Genomic DNA, 18,837 nt, shown 5'->3' on the forward strand with positions numbered 1-18,837 from the left:
TTTGACCCAGTAAACCGTTGCCTTGCAATGCCCAGCAACAACGACACTGAGCAGCCCCGAACGCAGCTCCGATTTCCACCGATCCGAATCCTTGGCCCGCTTACCTAAGTTGATGCCTCACCACTCAGACAGCGCGCAGCACCAAAGCCCCAAGGCATCAACATCCCAAATTGCCGAAGTTCAAACCTCAACCTCGAAAACCGACGAGCTACCACCTGCCAATCCCCCCAATCAGCCATCCCTCCCTCCGCCCGTCTCCCATCAATTGAACTCCACCACCACGACCTTCTCGCCCGCCATGTTCTCGAGACAGGCTGTTCGCACCCTCCGAGCGGCGGCTCCCGCGTCGCGCTTCGTCGCCGCCGCCCGCGTTCCGGCCGTCCGTACCTACGCCGCCGCGGCCGCGACCGAGAATGTCAAGCCCCCCGTCGCCGTCTTTGGCCTTGACGGCACCTACGCCACTGCCCTGGTACGCACCTGTCCCGCTTGAAGATTTTCCGGTGGTCAATTGGGTCAATTGGAGGGAATGGGGTCATGAGAGAGCAAGCTTCGGAGCGGGAGAAGCAACATGGAGAAACCCTAAAAAAATCCGGAGGCTAACTGCGTCAATTTCCAGTACACTGCCGCCGTCAAGTCTTCTTCCCTCGACCCTACGGCCAAGGCTCTGTCGACCCTCGAGGCCCTCGTTGCCAAGGACCCCAAGCTGTCCACCATCCTCGCCGCGCCCACCCTGAGCACTGAGGACAAGGAAGCCATCGTCGCCGAGCTCACCAAGCAGGCCGGCGCCGGCTCCCAGGAGACTGTCAAGAACTTCCTCGCCGCCCTCGCCGAGAACAACCGTCTTGGCCTCCTCCCCGGCATCACCCAGAAGTTCGGCGAGATCATGAGCGCCGCCCGCGGCGAGGTTGAGCTCATTGTCACCAGCGCTACGGTATGTTTTTGAGTTGCGAAGAAAGGACCCTTTGCCCGGCCAGTGTCCAGCGGGCCCTACCTTGCGACAACTGGACGCGGCCCGAATTTGCCTCGTCTGCTGGCATGCTGGAGACGAGGATTTCGATATGCACAGATTAGGCGAGGCAATTCGGCCGAGGCATTGGTTGTCAAGGAGGGGGTACCCGAATGAAAGTTACTGACATCACCCCAGCAACTCGACAACAAGACCCTCAACCGCCTCGAGACTGCCATCTCCAAGTCTGCCTACGTTGGCCAGGGCAAGAAGCTCAAGGTCACCAACCAGGTACGCCGATTCTCGAGACCCAGCCAAGATCTCCGAGCGTTTCCCCCGAGACCCTCGGCTCAGGGGCTGAGTTTGGATCAATGATCCTCCCGACTAACACACTATCCAGGTCAACCCCGAGATCGTCGGCGGCCTCATCGTCGAGGTCGGTGACCGGACCATCGACCTCAGCGTCTCCGCCAAGATCGCCAAGCTTAACAAGCTTCTTACCGACACTCTGTAAAACAATCCCACACTAGCATGAAAGAACCGACTAGCAAACCCTAATCCCTCCAAACTTCTCTTTGTGTGTGTGTTTCTTGTAAACTTGACGGGGAGGAATGAAAGTGCTGCTGCGGGCTCCAAGCAAGCGTGACGGGAAGGGAACCAAGGGATTTGCTTCCGAGAAAGCACACCCTCGGAAACCTTCCCTCACACAACCCCGTGGAACTGCGGGCTCAAAAGATGGTGATTTTGGCCTTTGAGCGAGAGGGACAGGGGAATTCCTGTTTTCCGGGCCAGATGAGACGAGCTGTGCATAGGTCTACAATAGAAGCATTCACGGAACTCTGAACATAAATTGCCCTCTTGCTCTATGCCCGACTTGCTGCGTAGCCTGCTTTGCGTGCATGTGTGTATTTGTGTGTGAGTGAGTGAGGGAGAGAGCGAGAGAGCGGGAGAGAGAGCTTGGAAAGGGAGAAATCTTCCCTTGGATTTCTATTCATGCGTTTAGAACCCAGCTCGCCTGTAATACGATTCGACAAGAGATGGCGAGCGCATGCTGGACCACTAACAAATACCTCTTGTCGTCCTAGTGACTTCGCGAGGACTCCGGTGGATGTCTTGCAGCATTGTCCGATCGGCATCTACGGACCAACCATCAACGGTGTCTCAGTTGATAAAATGGCACCTATCACGACACCTACAGAGTCGTAAGTGTTGACAAGATTGAGGGTCGAGTCTAAAGGCTTACTTCATCTCTTTAACCTCCCCAGAGACCACGAAAAGCTCCATCCCCGACCCCCCGATTCAAAAGAGATCCGACATCTGATACGGCCAACGTGGGCAGGCAGGCAGGCAACCGGGCTATAAATGACAAACGGCAAGCACCGCCGCCTCCTAGCTTAGGCAAAACCACCAAAAAGAGGAGGGGAGGCAGGCAGACCCTCCTCAGTGGGCTTACTAAACCGAGCCTCTCCCCTACACGGCATGTTTGCGGTGTTGATACTACGGCCTCATTGTATTATAAGTTGGATCAGTCTGGCCTGATGGTTTCACCTCGCATTGAGCATGGTACATTTCGGCAAGGCTGCCCGAGCTGCTGATAACTGTTGTCTCGAGGCAAAATGAGCAAAAATCATGGCGTAGCAGGTAGAGAACCAGAAGTTCCCTACGAAACCCTGTCTTAGTAAACTTTTTTACCAGCCTTTTACATAAATCTATGTGCACCTTTAGCATTTTATTATCATTCGTATGCAAGGATACCCGCGCATATGCTTTCTGTCTATTCTTTCTGGCGGCCCTCTTTTCAACACACATAACCACCAACCAACCAGCTCGTCCCAACGTCTACTGGTCTAGTAGCAGCAAACCGGAACTTAGACACCAGCCTCGTATTCATTGTCTTTTCCGTTCACATGCTCTTTATCCTCCTTGAATCGTTCAAGCTGGTCCGAGATGTAACGGTGCATGTGCGCGTCTGCGTCCGACTGCTCCCTGAGCCTCTGCCTGAGCGTCTCCGGATCATCCAGAGTGGTGGAGTTGCTAAGCGAGTCATCGCCGTTGGCCTCGTCAAAGTCACTTCTCGCACCGATGGACCGTGCTGTGGACGACCTCCGCATCCGTGGCTTGCCAACGGGGCCCGGGGTGGTAGAGCCGCGGCGTTCGACGCCACGGGCGAAGATGTCGTCAAAGTAGTGCGACATACCCGCCGAGGGAGTGCGGGGGGTATGCGGCAGACGGCAGTTGATACTGAGTATTGACGTTAGCAACGATAATACGTATTACAGAAAATGAGACGTGATCTTACCCAGTGTCGTGAATCATTCTCGCCATCAAACCGGTCCAACCACACTGGTGAGTGGCACCAAGTCCGCGGCCACTGTCGCCGTCGAAGAACTCGTAGAACCAGAGGTAGTCCTTCCAGTAAGGGTCGAAATCAAGCAGGTCGTTTCCATGGTTGATGCTGCGGCGACCTTCGTCGTTGCGCGTCATCAGATGCTGCAGACGGTGTTGAATCTCTTCGGAAACGTGGCCCAAGTGCATGTAGTCACCACTGCCGGTGGGACACTCGACCTGGAACTCGTGGCCGTAAAATAGGAAGAATCTTTGGAGGGACTCGACCAGAAGGAAGTTGACACACAACCAGATGGGGCCTCTCCAGTTGCTGTTGCCGCCGAACAGGCCGCTGTCAGAGTCACCGGGGACGTAGCCAACGGAGAATGTCTGACCGTTGACATCCATGGAGAACGGGTGCTCCTTATGGTACTTGGAGAGAGACCGGATGCCGTGCTCACTGAAGAACTCCTCCTCATCAAGCATGCGGTGAAGGATCTTCTCAAGTCTGTCTTTGCTGACGATGGACAGGAGAATTCTGTTCCCCTTTCCACGCTTGGCGATACTGGCCATGTTCCTCTCGGCCAAATCGCAACGGTTCTCCATGAACCAGTCAACCCGCTTCTTAAACGAGGGCAGCTTGTTAATCAGCTCGGGCTCAAGGGTCAAGGTCGCATACAGCGGGATCAGGCCAACGAGAGACCGGACAGGAAGCTGCTGAATCCAGGGGCCTCCCCACGAGATGGCATCGTAATAGAATCCATCCTCGTCATTCCACAGAGATTTCTCGTCCTTCTGCCCTGTTCTGAAGGTCATGGCGTCACTGATGAAGATGAAGTGCTCAAAGAACTTTGACGCAATGTCTTCATACGTACGTCGGTGCTTCGCGAGCTCCAGCGCGATGTTGAGCATACTGAGGCAGTAAAAGGCCATCCAGCCGGTACTGTCGGCCTGCTCCAGAGAGCCGCCAGTGGGGAGGGGCTCGGAGCGGTTGAAGAGGCCAATGTTGTCGAGACCGAGGAAGCCACCCTCGAAGACGTTCTTGCCATCCGCATCCTTACGGTTTACCCACCAAGTAAAGTTCAGCAACAGCTTCTGGAACACTCTCTCGAGGAAGTCCAGGTCCTGTCGTCCGTACAGCTTGCGCTCGATTTTGAACACACGGAACGTGGCCCAAGCATGGACAGGAGGGTTCACGTCGCCGAAGTTCCATTCGTATCTACACCGGGTTAGCGCTGGTCTCGATCCCGGCTGTTTTTGGACCAACTCACGCAGGCAATTGACCGTTAGGGTGGCAGTACCACTCTCTGGTGAATAGATCAAGCTGCTTCTTTGCAAAATCCGGATCCATCATTGCTAATGTGATGCAGTGGAACGCACTGTCCCAGGCGGCGAAGAAGGGATACTCCCAAGAGTCAGGCATGGACAGAATGTCATCGCAGTGCATGTGCTTCCACTGAGTGTTGCGGATATCCTTCCGGCTAGGGGGTGGAGGGGGCTGCGTCGGGTCACCATTCGCCCACTGGTCCCAAATAAATAGATAATGCTGCTTCGTCCACATCATGCCGGAGAACGCCTGGCGCTGGATGTTGCGGAGGTCGTCGGCCATGGGCAGAGGGCTCAGGCGGTAGTAGAAGTCATCCGCTTCTGCGATTCTAAGGTCGATAAGGTCATCGAATTCACCTTCGTCGAAGTATGTCTGATTCTTTTTGGAAAAGCGGAAACGGACGACCGCACACTCGCCGGGGGCAACGCCACCATCCTCGTTGAAGTTGAACCAGGCAGCACACTTGGTGCCCTTCTGCTCTGGGTTGACGGCTTCCTTTTCTCCCTCAACAATGTGCCTGTGGAAGGCGTCCTTGACGTAAGGTGTCTTGTTCTTCTGGTCGTACAGCAACTCATAGTTGGTGTCGTTGTCGGTGAACAACATCTGGGGCAGCACGTCCTCGCCGCTGGAGCCGACACCGGGCGAGGGTGACATCAAAAAGTACCTGTCTCCGAGTGAGTGATGCTTGGACTTGGCCATGCCCTCCGCAAAGTTCTCAATGGACGGCTTCTTGTCCTCGGACTCGCGGCCCCAGGCCCAAGTGTTGCGGAACCACATGTGCGGCACGATATGGAGTGGTGCTGGGTCAGGACCTCTGTTCCATGCGGTAATACGGAACAGAATTTCCTCTGGATCATCGGTCTCTTTCGCCGTTTCGATGAAGATGTCCCAGTACCGGTCCTCTTCAAAGATGCCGGTGTCAATGATCTGGTACTCCTGGTCTTCCTTGCCTCTTCTCGCATTCTCGTCCAGAAGATCCTTGTAAGGGAACTTCTTCTGGGGGTATTTGTACAAAAACTTCATGTATGAGTGCTGGAATCATTATGTCAGTATGGGCAATCCGACGCCGGCCATTCGATCTTACCGTCTAGAATATCTGTTAGCAGTTTGGACTCCAGGCGTGGGGGCGAGCATACTCACGGGTGTGTTATCGACATGGAAGTGGGCTTCCTTGATACTTTCGCCATGATTACCCTGGGGGTTGGAGAGACCAAAAAGCCTCTCCTTGAGGAAATCACTATCGTTTCGTCAGCAATTGGGCCCAGCGGGGCGTTGCGATGGCTCTGGCTCACTCTTCCTCGTTCCAGAAAGCAAAGGCGATGTTCTGGAGGCCATGAGTGTCCGAGACGCCAGCAATTCCATCTTCGCCCCATCTGTAGGCTCGGGATCGTGCGTGGTCGTGGGTAAAGTCTGGGGCTTCCTGTCAGCGGATTGCAGTTGGGGGGGCTCGTGGAGCACGGCGGGGGCTCCTCACGACTCCACGCGTCTCCGTCAGGACTGTAGTCCTCTCGTACTGCGGCATAGCTTGGATTAGACGGGTGTTCCTCTCGTGACGTGTTGCAACAGCTGGAGCTCACCGGTGGCCCATTGTCGCTCGGCGACGTAGGGACCCCATTTCTTCCAGTACTTTGTGCGCTTCCTGTCCTCCTTGAGGCGCTTCTCCTCCTCGGTGAGGTACTCGTGTCCGTCAAAGACAACCATGGCGGGCGAATTGGCACCGTAGAGAGCACAGGCGAAGTGGCTGGCAGCACGCCGATCACGACAGCGCAGGCAGTTGAGGGTGAGGGATTTGGGAGAGGAAAGAAATAGGTTTGTGGGTTGTGGCGAAGAGGGCGAAGGTTCTGCGACGGGACAAAGTGCAGAATCCGGAAGTGACTTTAGTAAGAACCAGACACCCCAGCAATGCTGCCAAAAACAGCTCAGCAGGGCACGTCACGTATCACGATGGCTTCAGCGACAGGCGGTAAGCTCGCAGCCGGTGGTCGAGCTAGCTATTCAGAGGAGGTGGGAAAGTTGGCGATGCAGAATGCAAGATGGCGTATGAGAGTAGTATTTGGGACAGAGGTTGCGGCTTTGTGCCTCACTATGATGAGCGAACGATCTGACGTGTTGGGAAGCGGGCAACGGCGGGAGCTCTGGTCCGCAAGAATGAGATGGCGCCTCAGCAGCGCAGCAGCACAGCAGCGTCAGCCAACCAAGAAAGGCGATAACAAACTCAGCTAGCCCAGCTCACCCAGCCTCCGGGAAAGTACCATGGCATTGTATTGCATTAGAGCTACCAGAGGTAAGGTGGTGCGGAGCAGCCAGCGACAACGCGAGTAAGAGCAGGTTGCAGCAGCCAAGGTTGAGGGGGCGACCGCGGGGCAGTCGAAGCTATGCCATTTTGTTTGCCCATCTGGAATGGCCTTCCCGCAGCCAGCAACAGGTACCTTCCCTGGCCTTCAGTAACACATTAGCTGCCGAATGTCGGCGGCCAAGGTACCTACATCCCCATCCACATCGCCTCCAGCTCCAGGGCACCACCACCAACCCACCGACCAGCTGCACTTGTGACTCTGCGAGTGCCTTACGTTGCTCAACTCAATCGCCTGTATCCGCAGGGCATTGACGGCCATCTCAGAACAATTTGCGCCTCCTTCGCGCTGCCGGTTCACTTCCCCTTGCTTCCCCTTGCTGCCCCTCTCCTTGAAACGCCAGAATCAGAGCTTTCAGAGGCATGACGTCAACCAGCTCTAGTGCAGCTTAATCCTACCTAGCGGGGCGGCTGTTCGCCGGTCACATCGCACTGCATTGGGCCGCCGCAGGCCCGGCCATGGCCTGGACCACGCCGGCCGACCAGGGGAGCCGCCTATGGATCGCCGATGAGGTGCTGTTTTTTGATAGTGGTTGTCGCTGCTGCCCAGTCACTCGCGAGGGAGGGAGGACTGGAGGGGGTAAAAACGTGGTGCTAAAGTGAGCCTCAAGGGCGATCATCCCTAGTGCGGCTAGAAGACTCTCAATCTTGCAAACCGGTCGGGGAACCCGGCCGGGATACCGACATGGGCCAAAGATTGTCGACACCGCAAGTTCAAGTCGCCTCGTCGCAGTCGCAAAGAATGAGCTCAGGATCTCGTAAGGAATTCAAGGCCATTCATGGCCTCAATGTCAATTGCGGAACAGGATATCTATATCGCGGAAATCGAGCCCAAAATCGCCTTTCACCAGTCCCACAATGCCGTATGAATCCGAATGTTTATATACGCCTGCATGCGCCGACATGCCTCTCGTGCGGGCCCGTGGCCTGCCTGCCCCGATGTTACGCCATCACATGTCTCTGCGCTTCGCTGTTATGCTCTCGTCAGAGTCTCCCCGTCGACAAGCCTCGTCGGACCACCTGGTCCTACATGGCGAACCAGGGGAACTTCTTTTTGTTCATGTCGTTGCCGCCTCCTGATGTGCTCTCGACCTGGACACTTCGCTGATATATTTCCTGTTGCCCCCATCGTTAGTCTCAAATTGCAGCGCTGCACCATCACAAAGACTTACTTCTTCATCCGTTGGCATTCTGCAGTCCAATATAAGCTCTCGGGCTGCTTCGTGCTTTGTGAGGTTGGGATACGCAGTCCCTTGGCTCTTCATGAGCGGTAGCAGGACTTCACCAAGCACCTCGAACTTCTTCCAGTTGACTCGGTCGCCATCAGGCCCCACAAATGTCTTACTTCCCTCCTCGGCCGACACTAGGTCTCTTCGGTGTAGCGGGATGTACGGTATCCGGGGCAATGGCGAATTCTCCCATGCCAGTCGGTACGCAAAGTGACTCTTTTGTGTGCCCATGAGAATGCCCAATTTCGCAAACGACTTTTGTGAATCTGGTGGCACCAGGGTCCAGGTCTGAGACAGCCGGTGCACTGCGGTGCCATTGATGCCCGCAAGCACTGCTGCCAGGCCGTTGTAGTTGTTGAGACGCCGCAGCTTTTGCGCAATGTTCATGAACTTCTCCAGCATTTGCGCCCGGTGCTTTGCCTTATCCCGCAGCAGGATCAGGTTGGCAACCCACTTCGCCACATGGTTGAAGTGGTTGATCATTCGATTGACATTCTTGAGACTCTTGCATTTGGACCGTTGGTCTAATGAGAGGCTCACATGCCGGACGAAATCTCTGATGCGGATGGACGAGAACATGACCCAGTCGATGCGCGTCATTTCATCGGCGATGTCGTCGTCTGTTATATCCATGAAAATATGGTAGCGGAATTTGTTCATGGGCAGCACGTCAGTGGGTTCCATGTTGGCCGCCTCTCTTTCATACTCGTCGTATGAGTGGAACGAGACGTGCGTTCCAGCGGTGCTAGTTCTGTCCACCTGTGAAAAGTCGGAGCTGCCGGAGGGCCTCTCATCGGTTGTCTTGTCGTCATCTAGGAGAAGGCTGCCCATGCCGTCGGATATGTCCGGTATGGAGCGTGTCTTGTCTTTGGACAGAACTTTACTGCCTGCTTCGTCCGCCAGTTCATCTGATTTCGCCCAGCCGGTGTCGTCGTCCTCCACCACACTGAATTCGAGGTGCCGCCGAATTTGTTGCGCAGCGATCGAGAAGATGGGTTCGGTGGAGAGATGCTTGATAAACTCCTCCAAGTTCCGTCTCGTCCCTGGCCGCGCGAAATCACCGGGGTACAGTGACACCCACTTGGCGACAACCTCTATAATTCTAAGCTGCGTCGCGGTTTTGGAGAGGTAGTGCGCCGACTTGTCATCTCTGACACGGTCTAGTCGCGTCAGTATGGCCGAGAAGAGCTCGCCGGGCGCGGCGAACTTCCGATACAGACAGAGAAAAACGTCCGAGAAGTTGTTGTCGGCTTTGGTCATGCGAGGGGCAATTAAACGGTCGACTAGCTCGTCAAAGGCCACGCCGGCCGACTTGGCTGGCTTCTCGAGGAAGCTCTCGTCGCTCCGTTGGAGGATGGGAACATCATCCGAGAACCTGAACGATTCACCATCCGACTCCTCCATGTCCAAGAATGAATCCGTCGGTCCGCGATCGAGGCGTATACCAGGCGTCCGTAGCTGGCTCGATACAGTTTGCTGGGTCTCTTCTTCAATGGTTTCCGTTCCAAACGAGCCAGAGCTGGAAGGCGCGGCGCCAAAGTCGGCTATCCGAGGGCTCCTTGGAGGTGGTGGGCCTCGCAGGTGGTCGGGAATGGGAGGGGGGACACCTCGAAGAAGCGACAAATCAGAGCTCGCTCGGCTATGTTTACTCTGCTGACTTAGCGGCCGACCGTTCGAGCTGTCGTGGGCCTCGAGGTTGGCTGCCGAGGCTGCGCGACGGCGGGACATGCCCGATTCCGATGCTTGTGATTCTAACCGTTCATCAGCATTGAATTGACCAATTATTGCATTCTAGTCTCGGGTGTATATACCCTTGCGATAAGCAATGGCGGCCTTCAGCGTTGTATTCAAGCAGGCTCTGGCTCTCTCGGGGCTGCTGGTCGAGAGGCTGAATACTGCGACGCACGATTTGAAATATTCGTGGCTGGCGACACGCTGAGGATCAACTTGTCGTTCGCTTTCTGGGTGGTCGCACTTGTTGGCGACGAGGATGGCAGGGAGACCAGACTTCGTCAAAGCGGCTGATAGGTCAGCAAGACGCGACGCGTCGAATTGAATCGGGTTAAAGGTATATTAGAACTCACCTATCGTCTGGGGCAATTCCTTCATGCTCTCCTTATTCATAACATCATAAAGAATCAGAGCGCCATCCACTCTTGGGACAATGTGTCCGTTGATCTGTTTCGGCCACTGGATGGGCTGCAACGGGTTCAGCTCGAAGTATTCGAGGTCGAGCTCGATTAGTGTTACTCCGTACGTGACGTTGTCAACGACCATGCGCACACTGGAGGCGTTGGTTATGGGGGGTCGCGACAGGCCAAGCACGCGCTGGACGAAGGACGACTTGCCGACGCCCGACGCGCCAATGACTGCGATGTTGAGGCTTTCCATGATGGCGGAGGTTGGTGGTTGCTATGATCGTCAGCCCCTTTTTTCCACTTCCCGTCTCATCAGCTACCCCGCAGTCTGTGTCTGGTGGGGCATACCCAATACAAGGAATGACCTATTATCAACGACTCTCTTCTTGGGGGCGGCCAGCGCTCGTTGGGCGTGTCGTCATCGCGGAACTCAAAGCTGTCAAAATCAAATTCTTCTTCGCCCTCGCCCTCTCGGCTGTCGTCGTCGTCCGCGTTATTGTCTTCGCTCCCGTCGTGCTTGTCTTCGGCGTCAGCGTCGTTTCGTGTGATGGTGGCTGCCCAGCGCGGGTCGAATGCAAGCGCTTCGTCGATTTGGTGGTCGTCAAAGCGCAGGAAGAAAGGATCATCGACGATGGACACAAAGGAGTCGCGGTAATTGGCAGGTTGCCCAGCAGACCGGATTGGCTCGATGGAAGACTCTCGGCGGACGGCGTAATGGGAAGGGTATGCCCTTGAGGCGGCGGGGGCGGATCGGTGTGCGGCGTCGCGGTCGGCTTTTCTAGAGGAGGAGGAGGAGACGGCGGCAGTGTACCTTTCGGCGTGGTATTGCCTCGGGGGGATGTGGGAGCCTTCTGAACTCCTGTGAGCCTTTCGAGCTCCCATACGATCGGACGCCATGGCCACGACCGGGGGCGGCAGAGGCTATTCGGGGAAGGCAGACATACGAAGTGCAAAAGAAGAAGAGATGGAAAGACCAGGACCGGACAAGGACAGAGTAGACCCGGCAGACGTTGAGTGAAAACCAAACTTTTGGGACAGTGGATGCACTGACTAAAAGTCGGGATTCCAGAGCCTCAAGGAAGGCATGGCAAACCCACCGGGGCCGTTCTTAGTGTGTGTGTACCTTGCTCCTCCTCGAAGGGTTTGGTGAAGAGCAGCGGACGGCGCAAGGTACAGTGTACGGCACTGCGGTTCGTCAGGTAAGGTACTGGGTGCGTACGGATAGAGCCTCGTGGTGCGGCGGACCAGGGGTCGAAAAGGGGCCTTTTCGCTAGGCGCTCCACCGGTGCGCAGATGTCGGCTTCTGAGAAGTGATGGGGGAGCGGCGGTCGACGATGCTAGGGACAGCAAATGAGGTCAGTCGCGGATCCAGGCCAAGGGCTCCGACCCCCTCCAGGGCTCCAGGATATTCAGCAAGGTGGACATTCGACGGCGCATGTGCAGGGCCAGGCTTGGTGCGGTCCCGTCATGTCTGGTTTGCGGTTTGCTTCTAGACTAGGGGCCAAGTTCGCCAGCGAATGCACAACAGATCCTGCTCCTGCTCCTGCTCCTACTCCTGCTCTTGGGGACAGGGGGGGTGGTTGGTTTGCTACCGACCTTGGGTTTGCGGATGGTTGACTGCTAGGCTAGGCTGCACTGGTTCGGACCGGACTTGTCCAAGTAAGATGAAAGAAAGGGGTGGTGGAGGGGAAAGGGAAGCGGAAAGGCACGGAGAGACTGGGAGACTAACGGGAGAGCGGCAAGGGGCCGCGGTGATCAGGGGCACTTACTGAGCGAGAGGGAGCACTCCAAAAAGTTGAAAAGTGCGCGACTGACTTGGTCGGTAGCCTACCATGTAGGAGTTGCTTGAACTCAGCAGGTTCTATGGAAGCGTTCGGCGGACAGGGCAGCGAACAGGGCTCACAACATGACAGGACGGGAGCAACCAGGCAAGCGGAGAAAGGACAAGGGATGTTCCACCGTATGCTTGGTGCAAAGTGGGCTCCAGAGAAGCTCGGGGTCCCGGCACCGCATCCAGCGCCGCCTGGTCCGGACTTCAACCGCCCGACGGAAAGTTTCACACTCTACACTAGGGGTCTGCCCTCTGCGGGACTAACTCTGCACAGTAAAAAGGGAGGTGGGTGATTGGGCACCATCTGCCAATTGATCGCCCTCACAGCCCTCGCCAACGGTCCCTCGGTGGCTCCAGGGTGAGGGTGTCTTAGGTAAGCATGGTCGTTAATAGGAAACACAGCCCAAGAAACACACATGTACACACACACACACACACGCACACATATACACATACAAAAAGGGTCGGACACAAACTCTTGTCATTCGCCCTTTACGCCCCGCCCTTAGGCACCCTGATGTTTCTACTAGAATACAGAAAGGATAAAGAAAGAAAACAGGACCGAATGGGTAGGGGTGACAGAAAGCGACGATCTCCTCCCCGGGTTGCCGGGGGAGTTTTCTGTTCCTCCCCTCCTTCTTGATAGTAACCCGCGCGGTACTACACGACGTCAGGTAAGGTACCTCCAACTTTTGCTACCTTGGTGGATTTGGTACAGAAGGAGCAGTCCACCCGCCGGGCCCCTGGTGCTTCAGTGGGTCTTTTCTCCCCTAGCGGATGGAGTTAGGCATGATCCATTGCTTGTATCCCGCCCAACGGCGGACCTGCCTTAGGACGGGGCAACAAAGTTTGTGCACTACTGCGGTACAAAGGTACCGTCGCACTACAACATACGCAGTAGTGCGAAAATTATCCCATGTATTGGTTTACCCACCCAAACTAGAGTCAATTGCGACGAGCTTGTCCGGGCCAGCACCGTCTTGCGATGAAGATGAAGCAGGCCGGCTTGATGCCATTCCAATCCTTACAATGTTAAAACGATTGTTTCTGCTACCGCCAACAGCGCAGAAGTGTCGTCATCGCCATGCCACCCAAGTCATGCCGGGGTCCGGCCTCGAAACCTCCAGTCGTCGACCGATTCTAGTCTAACATGCTCGGAATAACTCCGCCCGGCTACAACACAGCACAGAGCATCGACTTGCACGATGCAACGTATCTGCCAACATCACACCCTGAACCAGGACGACCCTCTAGAGATCGGAGCTTAGCATTAGTCCTCGAACCTATAGTTGGCAGTTTAGGTCATGGGATGCCTCTAGTCAGTCTTGCCGGATCCGACACGAAGACCACCCGGTATGATCACCCCATTACCTTGAGGTAAGAAGTTTTGTTATTATTTCGTCGCCGAACCAACCCCGCCCTTAGCCAGCATCTACCGAGGATGGTATGACGGCCTTCCGCAAGGAAGCGTGTTTGAGAGGCAATGGAACAACCTAACACGATCTAGCCCCGGCACGAACAAACTTCTGTCAACCTCGGACACGGTTCCACGTGAGATTGCCTTTGGCGTCTCCATGATTGACATTCCGGATTTAAAGTCTCGACTCCATAGCATCCAAGCTAAATCATTGGATCAAATAACCGTCAGCTCCGCTCGTGCTCCTTCTGCCTCCTCGCATATTGCACCATGGCTTTGAATATTGCTTCCGCCTCATCTCCCAGCTAATCACCAATCAATGGACCAGAACCATAACGGGTGCTCACGGTTCGTGGTGGAAATAAACGTCGTGAACTAACATCTGGCCGCTTGCTTGGCACATCTTCCATACACACAAGTACCCTTGTCTTGGGGCGATGGTCTTGTGCCTGCATTCCAGATGCGTCCATCGAATCATCCCACAGCAGGCACCAAGCCTGCACTCCTCTACTATCGGCTGATTTGACTAGAGAATACTCATCGGGACTGTTTCAGCATCTTATCGGCTACTTTATGTCATTGCAACATGACAATCAGTAAACCAAGAATGCTTGCTGTCCACCTGAATAGACCCGTTACAGACCAAGGGCCAGTCGCCCGACCATGGTATTGAACGTCTCGATAGCTTGAAATGACAGCCGTGGCTTGGTGGCGGTGGTATCGCGTGGATAGTACCCGGCTCAACATTGCTATGGGCACGTTGCTGTCCCGAGGACTGGCAGGCGAACAAACTATCGAGCCCTCGGCTCGTCTCCCACCTAGTCCCATCGCCTTTCTGCCCTAATCACGTATGGCATCAGATGACCCGACGTCCAGCTTGCCTGTCTCGAGAGCTTGAGCGAGCCAAACGTGTGCGTTGACCGTCCACGCCGGACCGGCTGCGGGCAATCCAGGGGACGAAGAACGCTGTTCCGCCAGGTTCAACGAGGGGTAGGCTCCCATACGGATACATGAGCTCCAAAACCACCGACTGCTTTTGCAAACGTGCAGCTGTGGCGTCGCGAAGCGTATTCTCTGCCAGCAACCCAGCGAATGAGCTGGCTTGCGGGGCTCGTGCGCGGCAGTCTAATGCCGCCCAGCAGCGAACCGAATAGAGGTATGGCTGCATGGCCAAGCTGCATGATACGGCAAGAGAACCTTTCGTAAAGCGCAGGTTGGGGTTACATGGACGGCGATACGAGGACGAGACATGCAGACTTGCAGCAGACTGCAGTAAGAGGACCTCGCAGCCAGCAGCAGCAGCAGCAGCCATCCATTGCCGGAAACTATGTTTGCTTGTTCGCACTCGAGGCTGGGCCACCTCAAGAGACGCAATGCGATATCGAGGGACAATGGACGAGACGAAGGAGAAGAATGCGAAAGCGTTTGTATGGCACGCGGACTCTCTTACCACGACAGTGCTTGCTTATAACCAGCCAAGATAAATGCTTTGGTCAGGGTACGTCTTATGATTTGGATGGCAGTGATAACAGAGAGCTGGGCGAGTGGTGGAACCATGTAGGGGTCAGACTTGAACGAATGCACGGCAGCATCGAGTGCGGTTCAGTGTACGAAAACATGGGCTTGACGGATCACCGGTTGGTCGTGCCAAAAGAACCCCTGAGGAGCCCAGTCCGACTCGGGGTTCGAGGGAGACGGCTAAAGACGCCGCTCGTGCCCTAAATCGAGGCATCCGTTTTCATACACTTGTGCAGGTGAAGAACGGAACGCCTCGTCAACCTGGGTAAAGTCGCTTCACTAGCCGTTCCGCAATCAATGACTGCCAAGAGCCGCCGCGGCGAAATTTGCTTCTTGGGCGTGGCCCTGTGGTTGCTCTGAGACACCGGCGAGTCCAAAGCTGACTTCACCCTGTCCGATGGCTGGGAGATATTGCAAGTTCACGTTCACGACCGTGCAGTTGGTGTTCCCAAGTCGAGTGACCAAACCTTTCCCAAGGTTTGGGGGAATGGAAGGGGGGATGGAGGCGTTTGGAACGTGTCATTCCCTCGATTGCATCCCGCGCACACACAGCACACACACATAGCACACCACACAACCAGAATCAAAACCCTGTGCAGGTGCGCGCTGCAAACAAGAGCCAAGCGCACATCCAAGTTGTCAGGGAGCTTGTCCGGCCTCCAGACCCCCTCTCGCTCCTTCGCTGTCTTGCCTCCATGAGCGCTGACACTTGCAGGGCTCTGCAGGGCTCTGCCGTGGATGGCACCCGTTTACAGCCCACCAACCACGTTGATTTGTCTTGGCCGAGGGCTTGGTTGCTTTTGTGCTGCACTCTGGCCATCCTTCCAGGCAGGCAGGATTGTCAAGGGTCAAGAACAGACAGCGCCGCTGATGTGCGAGGAGAATACATACATACAGTACTGGAGGGTGGCGCCCGTCGAAATAGCCAACCGCGCCCAGCCGGCTCCGTGTGGTGTCGGTGAGGCGTGTGAAGGCCCCGGAGAGACTGACCCAAAGCGGTATCCGATCACTGGCCCAGTGCAACTCGGACGACCAACATGGCGTCTAACACAGCGTGACTATACCGCGTTGGACCGGCCGGTTCATCCCAAGGTGGGCTCGAGCACCTAAGGATGGGCGTGTTGCTCTAACTTTCCCCTCCTCACCCTTTTCTTTTCTTGCAGGTCACCATCTTGGTCAATTCGGGAATGGTCTGTCTGGTCGTGTTGGTGGTCTGCCAGTACATCCAGACACCTTACTCGCCAGCATACTACGCCGCAATTAATTTAATCACATCGACTAGCACAAACTTCGGTTGACAGTGGTCGCCGTCGGTCAAAAGCGTGTGGTGCCTTGCCTAGTGTCGATTGGGCCGAGAGATAGAGAGAGGGGGAAAGCAGCACTGGAGCCATGCGAGTTTGATAGCTTTTGCTATGCGTCGCGTGCCGGCCGACGCAGACGGGTGGCAGAGTGCGCCCCAAGGTGCGCCTTCTCTCCCCGTGCCCCATGCCTCCAGCAAGATAAGGCAATGGCCCTTGTAAGACAGGAAGGAAAGGTTCCTAGAGGCTTAAGTTAGGAAGCGCAGTTCCCAACCCCACCTGTTCTAAATACCCAAAAGATGCAAGTGGAAAGAAAGTGCCTCCAAGTAGCAACCAGCCATCACCTGGCGGGAAAGTCTGCAATCGAATCCGACCCCGTCCACCAGACCAAGACCGAGCCAAATGTCTAAAACTGCGGCCTATGGAACGCTCGTCCTTCAAGACACCCGTGAACCCCCCCCCTTCGAGTTCTTAATTCTTCACCTTCCCACACACCCTCTCTGCCTCTTGTCTCTATTCTGTGTGTCTCTCCTCTTCTCGGTCTCTCACTAGATCGCCCTCGCATTTCTCACGCTGCCGCTGCCGTGTGTCTCGTCACTCCTCCGCCTGCGGTGTGTCCGTTCCGCCAACCCAGCCAACCCGTTCTCGCCGTCAAAACACGCGCACACGGAGGAAGACGCTTGGTGCAGGTCTTAAGCTCGCCCGTGAGGTACATATCGTCTGGGACCCTGCAGACAAGGAACGCGCACACTCACTACCTCTCCTCTCCTCACCACAACCACGCTGCACGCAGGTCCAGCGCCTTACACCACCTTGTCCAACAGCCGACAGGACCCCGGCGGAAAGCTATCGACCCACATCACCTGCTTGATCCAGAGTCGCTTGACCTGAGTTACTGCCCGGTTTTGCGTTGGTCGTATGACATATACATAGCCCGCGTCCCAAGATCTTTGTGTTCAGGGCACCGCTATTGGTATATCTCTCTCCCTCTCTCTCCCGGGGCGCTTTCAATCTTTGTCTACGTCAAAAAGCCGTTTTGACAGCCGATGTTACGTGACCACCCCTGCCAGCGACAACCTCAACCGCCATACTTATTTTGGACCATCAACCCACGTCCTTGGCCGAGCAGCTCAGGATAAGAGCGCAGTTCACTCGCAAACGGGCCGTACTACTACTCCTCCGTCTCGCGGCCAGTTTCAATAAGTTTCTGTCGATTCAACCCTTTTCGGACTATTACTGGTTATTCAACTGTCTACATCACAAATAGTTTCGAGTGGAACGCTTGCATGCCATCGACATGTTATACAATATGAGCTACCCTCATGATCAGCCAGCGGCACCGGCGGCGCAACCCGTCAAGCCCGTCGCCGCCGCCGCTCGGCCGAGACCGCGATGCTCGCAGCCGATGCCTTTCGACCCCGAAGAGTTGTCCCAGAAACTCACCAAGGTCCTCGCCGACCAGAAGCTCCATGCGGAGAGAAGACGGAGAGCCAGAGCCGATGCCGCCACCGTTCCTGCCATTGCCGCCCCAGTTCTCCCGGCTGCGCTCCACGGCATGGACGCTCAAACACAAAACGCAAGCTTGGCCAGGGATTGTCTCGAAAAGGGATCCATTAAGCCTGGCAATTCCATTGCGAAACCAAGTGCTGACCCGCCCACTGCCAGGCCGGCAAAGGAGAGAGCCGACTCCAGCACCCCTCGGCCAAAGTCAAAAACTTCTGACGACGATCGCCGGAGCTCCAAGTCAGCCGGAAAGGACTCATCCCGGCGCAAGGGTTCCGACAGCGACAGACATCCCTTCATTCCGCAGTTCGCCGCCTCTCAGTTTACGCGCACCACCACCGCCGAGGGCATGTCGGGCAACAAGGGCCTCGTCCGCAAGCTGTCCAGGACGGCTCTCAAACTGGCGCAGAGCCACCGAGACCGGCATCAGGAACGCGGCAATCTCCAGCAGGGCCAGATCCCAGAGGCTACTGAGATGGCAAATGACCGTGTGCATCGCGACCGCCAGCATCACAGGCACACAATCGAAGGGCCAATGGGTGCTGGCCGGTCGGTTGAAACGGACCAGGCCAAGGCCGCGCGACGCGTGAGCACCGGTGACCTCCTCATGGCTTGGGACTCGGGCACCTCATCGCCATATAACCAGGATGAACCCGAAGCGGGTGATCACAACCCCTATGAGCACCGGGTTGACTGGACGCAAAGCGACGAGACACAGCCGCAGCAAAAGTCCAAGTCGTCGCTGCGCAAATCGGATTCCATATGGGCACTCAAGAACAGGCTCGGAGCTTTCACCAAACATGGACGGGAGGAAAATCACTCCACGGAGAACAGCCCGCCGTCTGATGCTCTGAGATCGCCCAAGAGTGGGTTCTTTGCGCGCTTCAAAGTCAACCACTGAGCTTGAAGTTTCTCTCAAAAGGGACGGAATGTCCTTACCTGAGTTTCGACA

The 18,837-nt window shown here is 55.9% G+C and overlaps 4 protein-coding genes across 4 annotated transcripts; 2 read left to right on the plus strand and 2 right to left on the minus strand.

The window, feature by feature from the left end:
• Positions 1-298: 298 nt before the first annotated feature.
• EsH8_II_000997 (ATP synthase delta subunit family protein) lies at positions 299-1,460 on the plus strand (the record flags this gene model as incomplete). The annotated part of the gene is made up of 4 exons (XM_083264295.1): positions 299-469; positions 617-931; positions 1,145-1,237; positions 1,347-1,460. The coding sequence occupies 4 exons, from the start codon at positions 299-301 to the stop codon at positions 1,458-1,460; spliced, it is 693 nt and encodes a 230-aa protein (XP_083121617.1).
• A 1,354-nt stretch (positions 1,461-2,814) lies between these two features.
• EsH8_II_000998 (Six-hairpin glycosidase-like protein) lies at positions 2,815-6,299 on the minus strand (the record flags this gene model as incomplete). Its single annotated transcript, XM_083264296.1, has 7 exons — positions 2,815-3,187; positions 3,246-4,490; positions 4,543-5,630; positions 5,739-5,835; positions 5,891-6,008; positions 6,073-6,111; positions 6,176-6,299. The coding sequence occupies 7 exons, from the start codon at positions 6,297-6,299 to the stop codon at positions 2,815-2,817; spliced, it is 3,084 nt and encodes a 1,027-aa protein (XP_083121618.1).
• Positions 6,300-7,977: 1,678 nt separating this feature from the next.
• On the minus strand, positions 7,978-11,215 carry EsH8_II_000999 (ras guanine nucleotide exchange factor domain-containing protein; the record flags this gene model as incomplete). The annotated part of the gene is made up of 5 exons (XM_083264297.1): positions 7,978-8,067; positions 8,124-9,931; positions 9,992-10,201; positions 10,265-10,592; positions 10,667-11,215. 5 exons carry the CDS (start codon positions 11,213-11,215, stop codon positions 7,978-7,980), a joined length of 2,985 nt encoding a protein of 994 aa, XP_083121619.1.
• A 6,476-nt stretch (positions 11,216-17,691) lies between these two features.
• On the plus strand, positions 17,692-18,786 carry EsH8_II_001000 (uncharacterized protein; the record flags this gene model as incomplete). The annotated part of the gene is made up of 1 exon (XM_083264298.1): positions 17,692-18,786. The coding sequence occupies one exon, from the start codon at positions 17,692-17,694 to the stop codon at positions 18,784-18,786; it is 1,095 nt and encodes a 364-aa protein (XP_083121620.1).
• Positions 18,787-18,837: the final 51 nt, after the last annotated feature.

This window comes from Colletotrichum jinshuiense, chromosome 2 (assembly GCF_051148585.1).
Source record: "Colletotrichum jinshuiense chromosome 2, complete sequence".
Taxonomy (NCBI): Eukaryota; Fungi; Ascomycota; class Sordariomycetes; order Glomerellales; family Glomerellaceae; genus Colletotrichum; species Colletotrichum jinshuiense.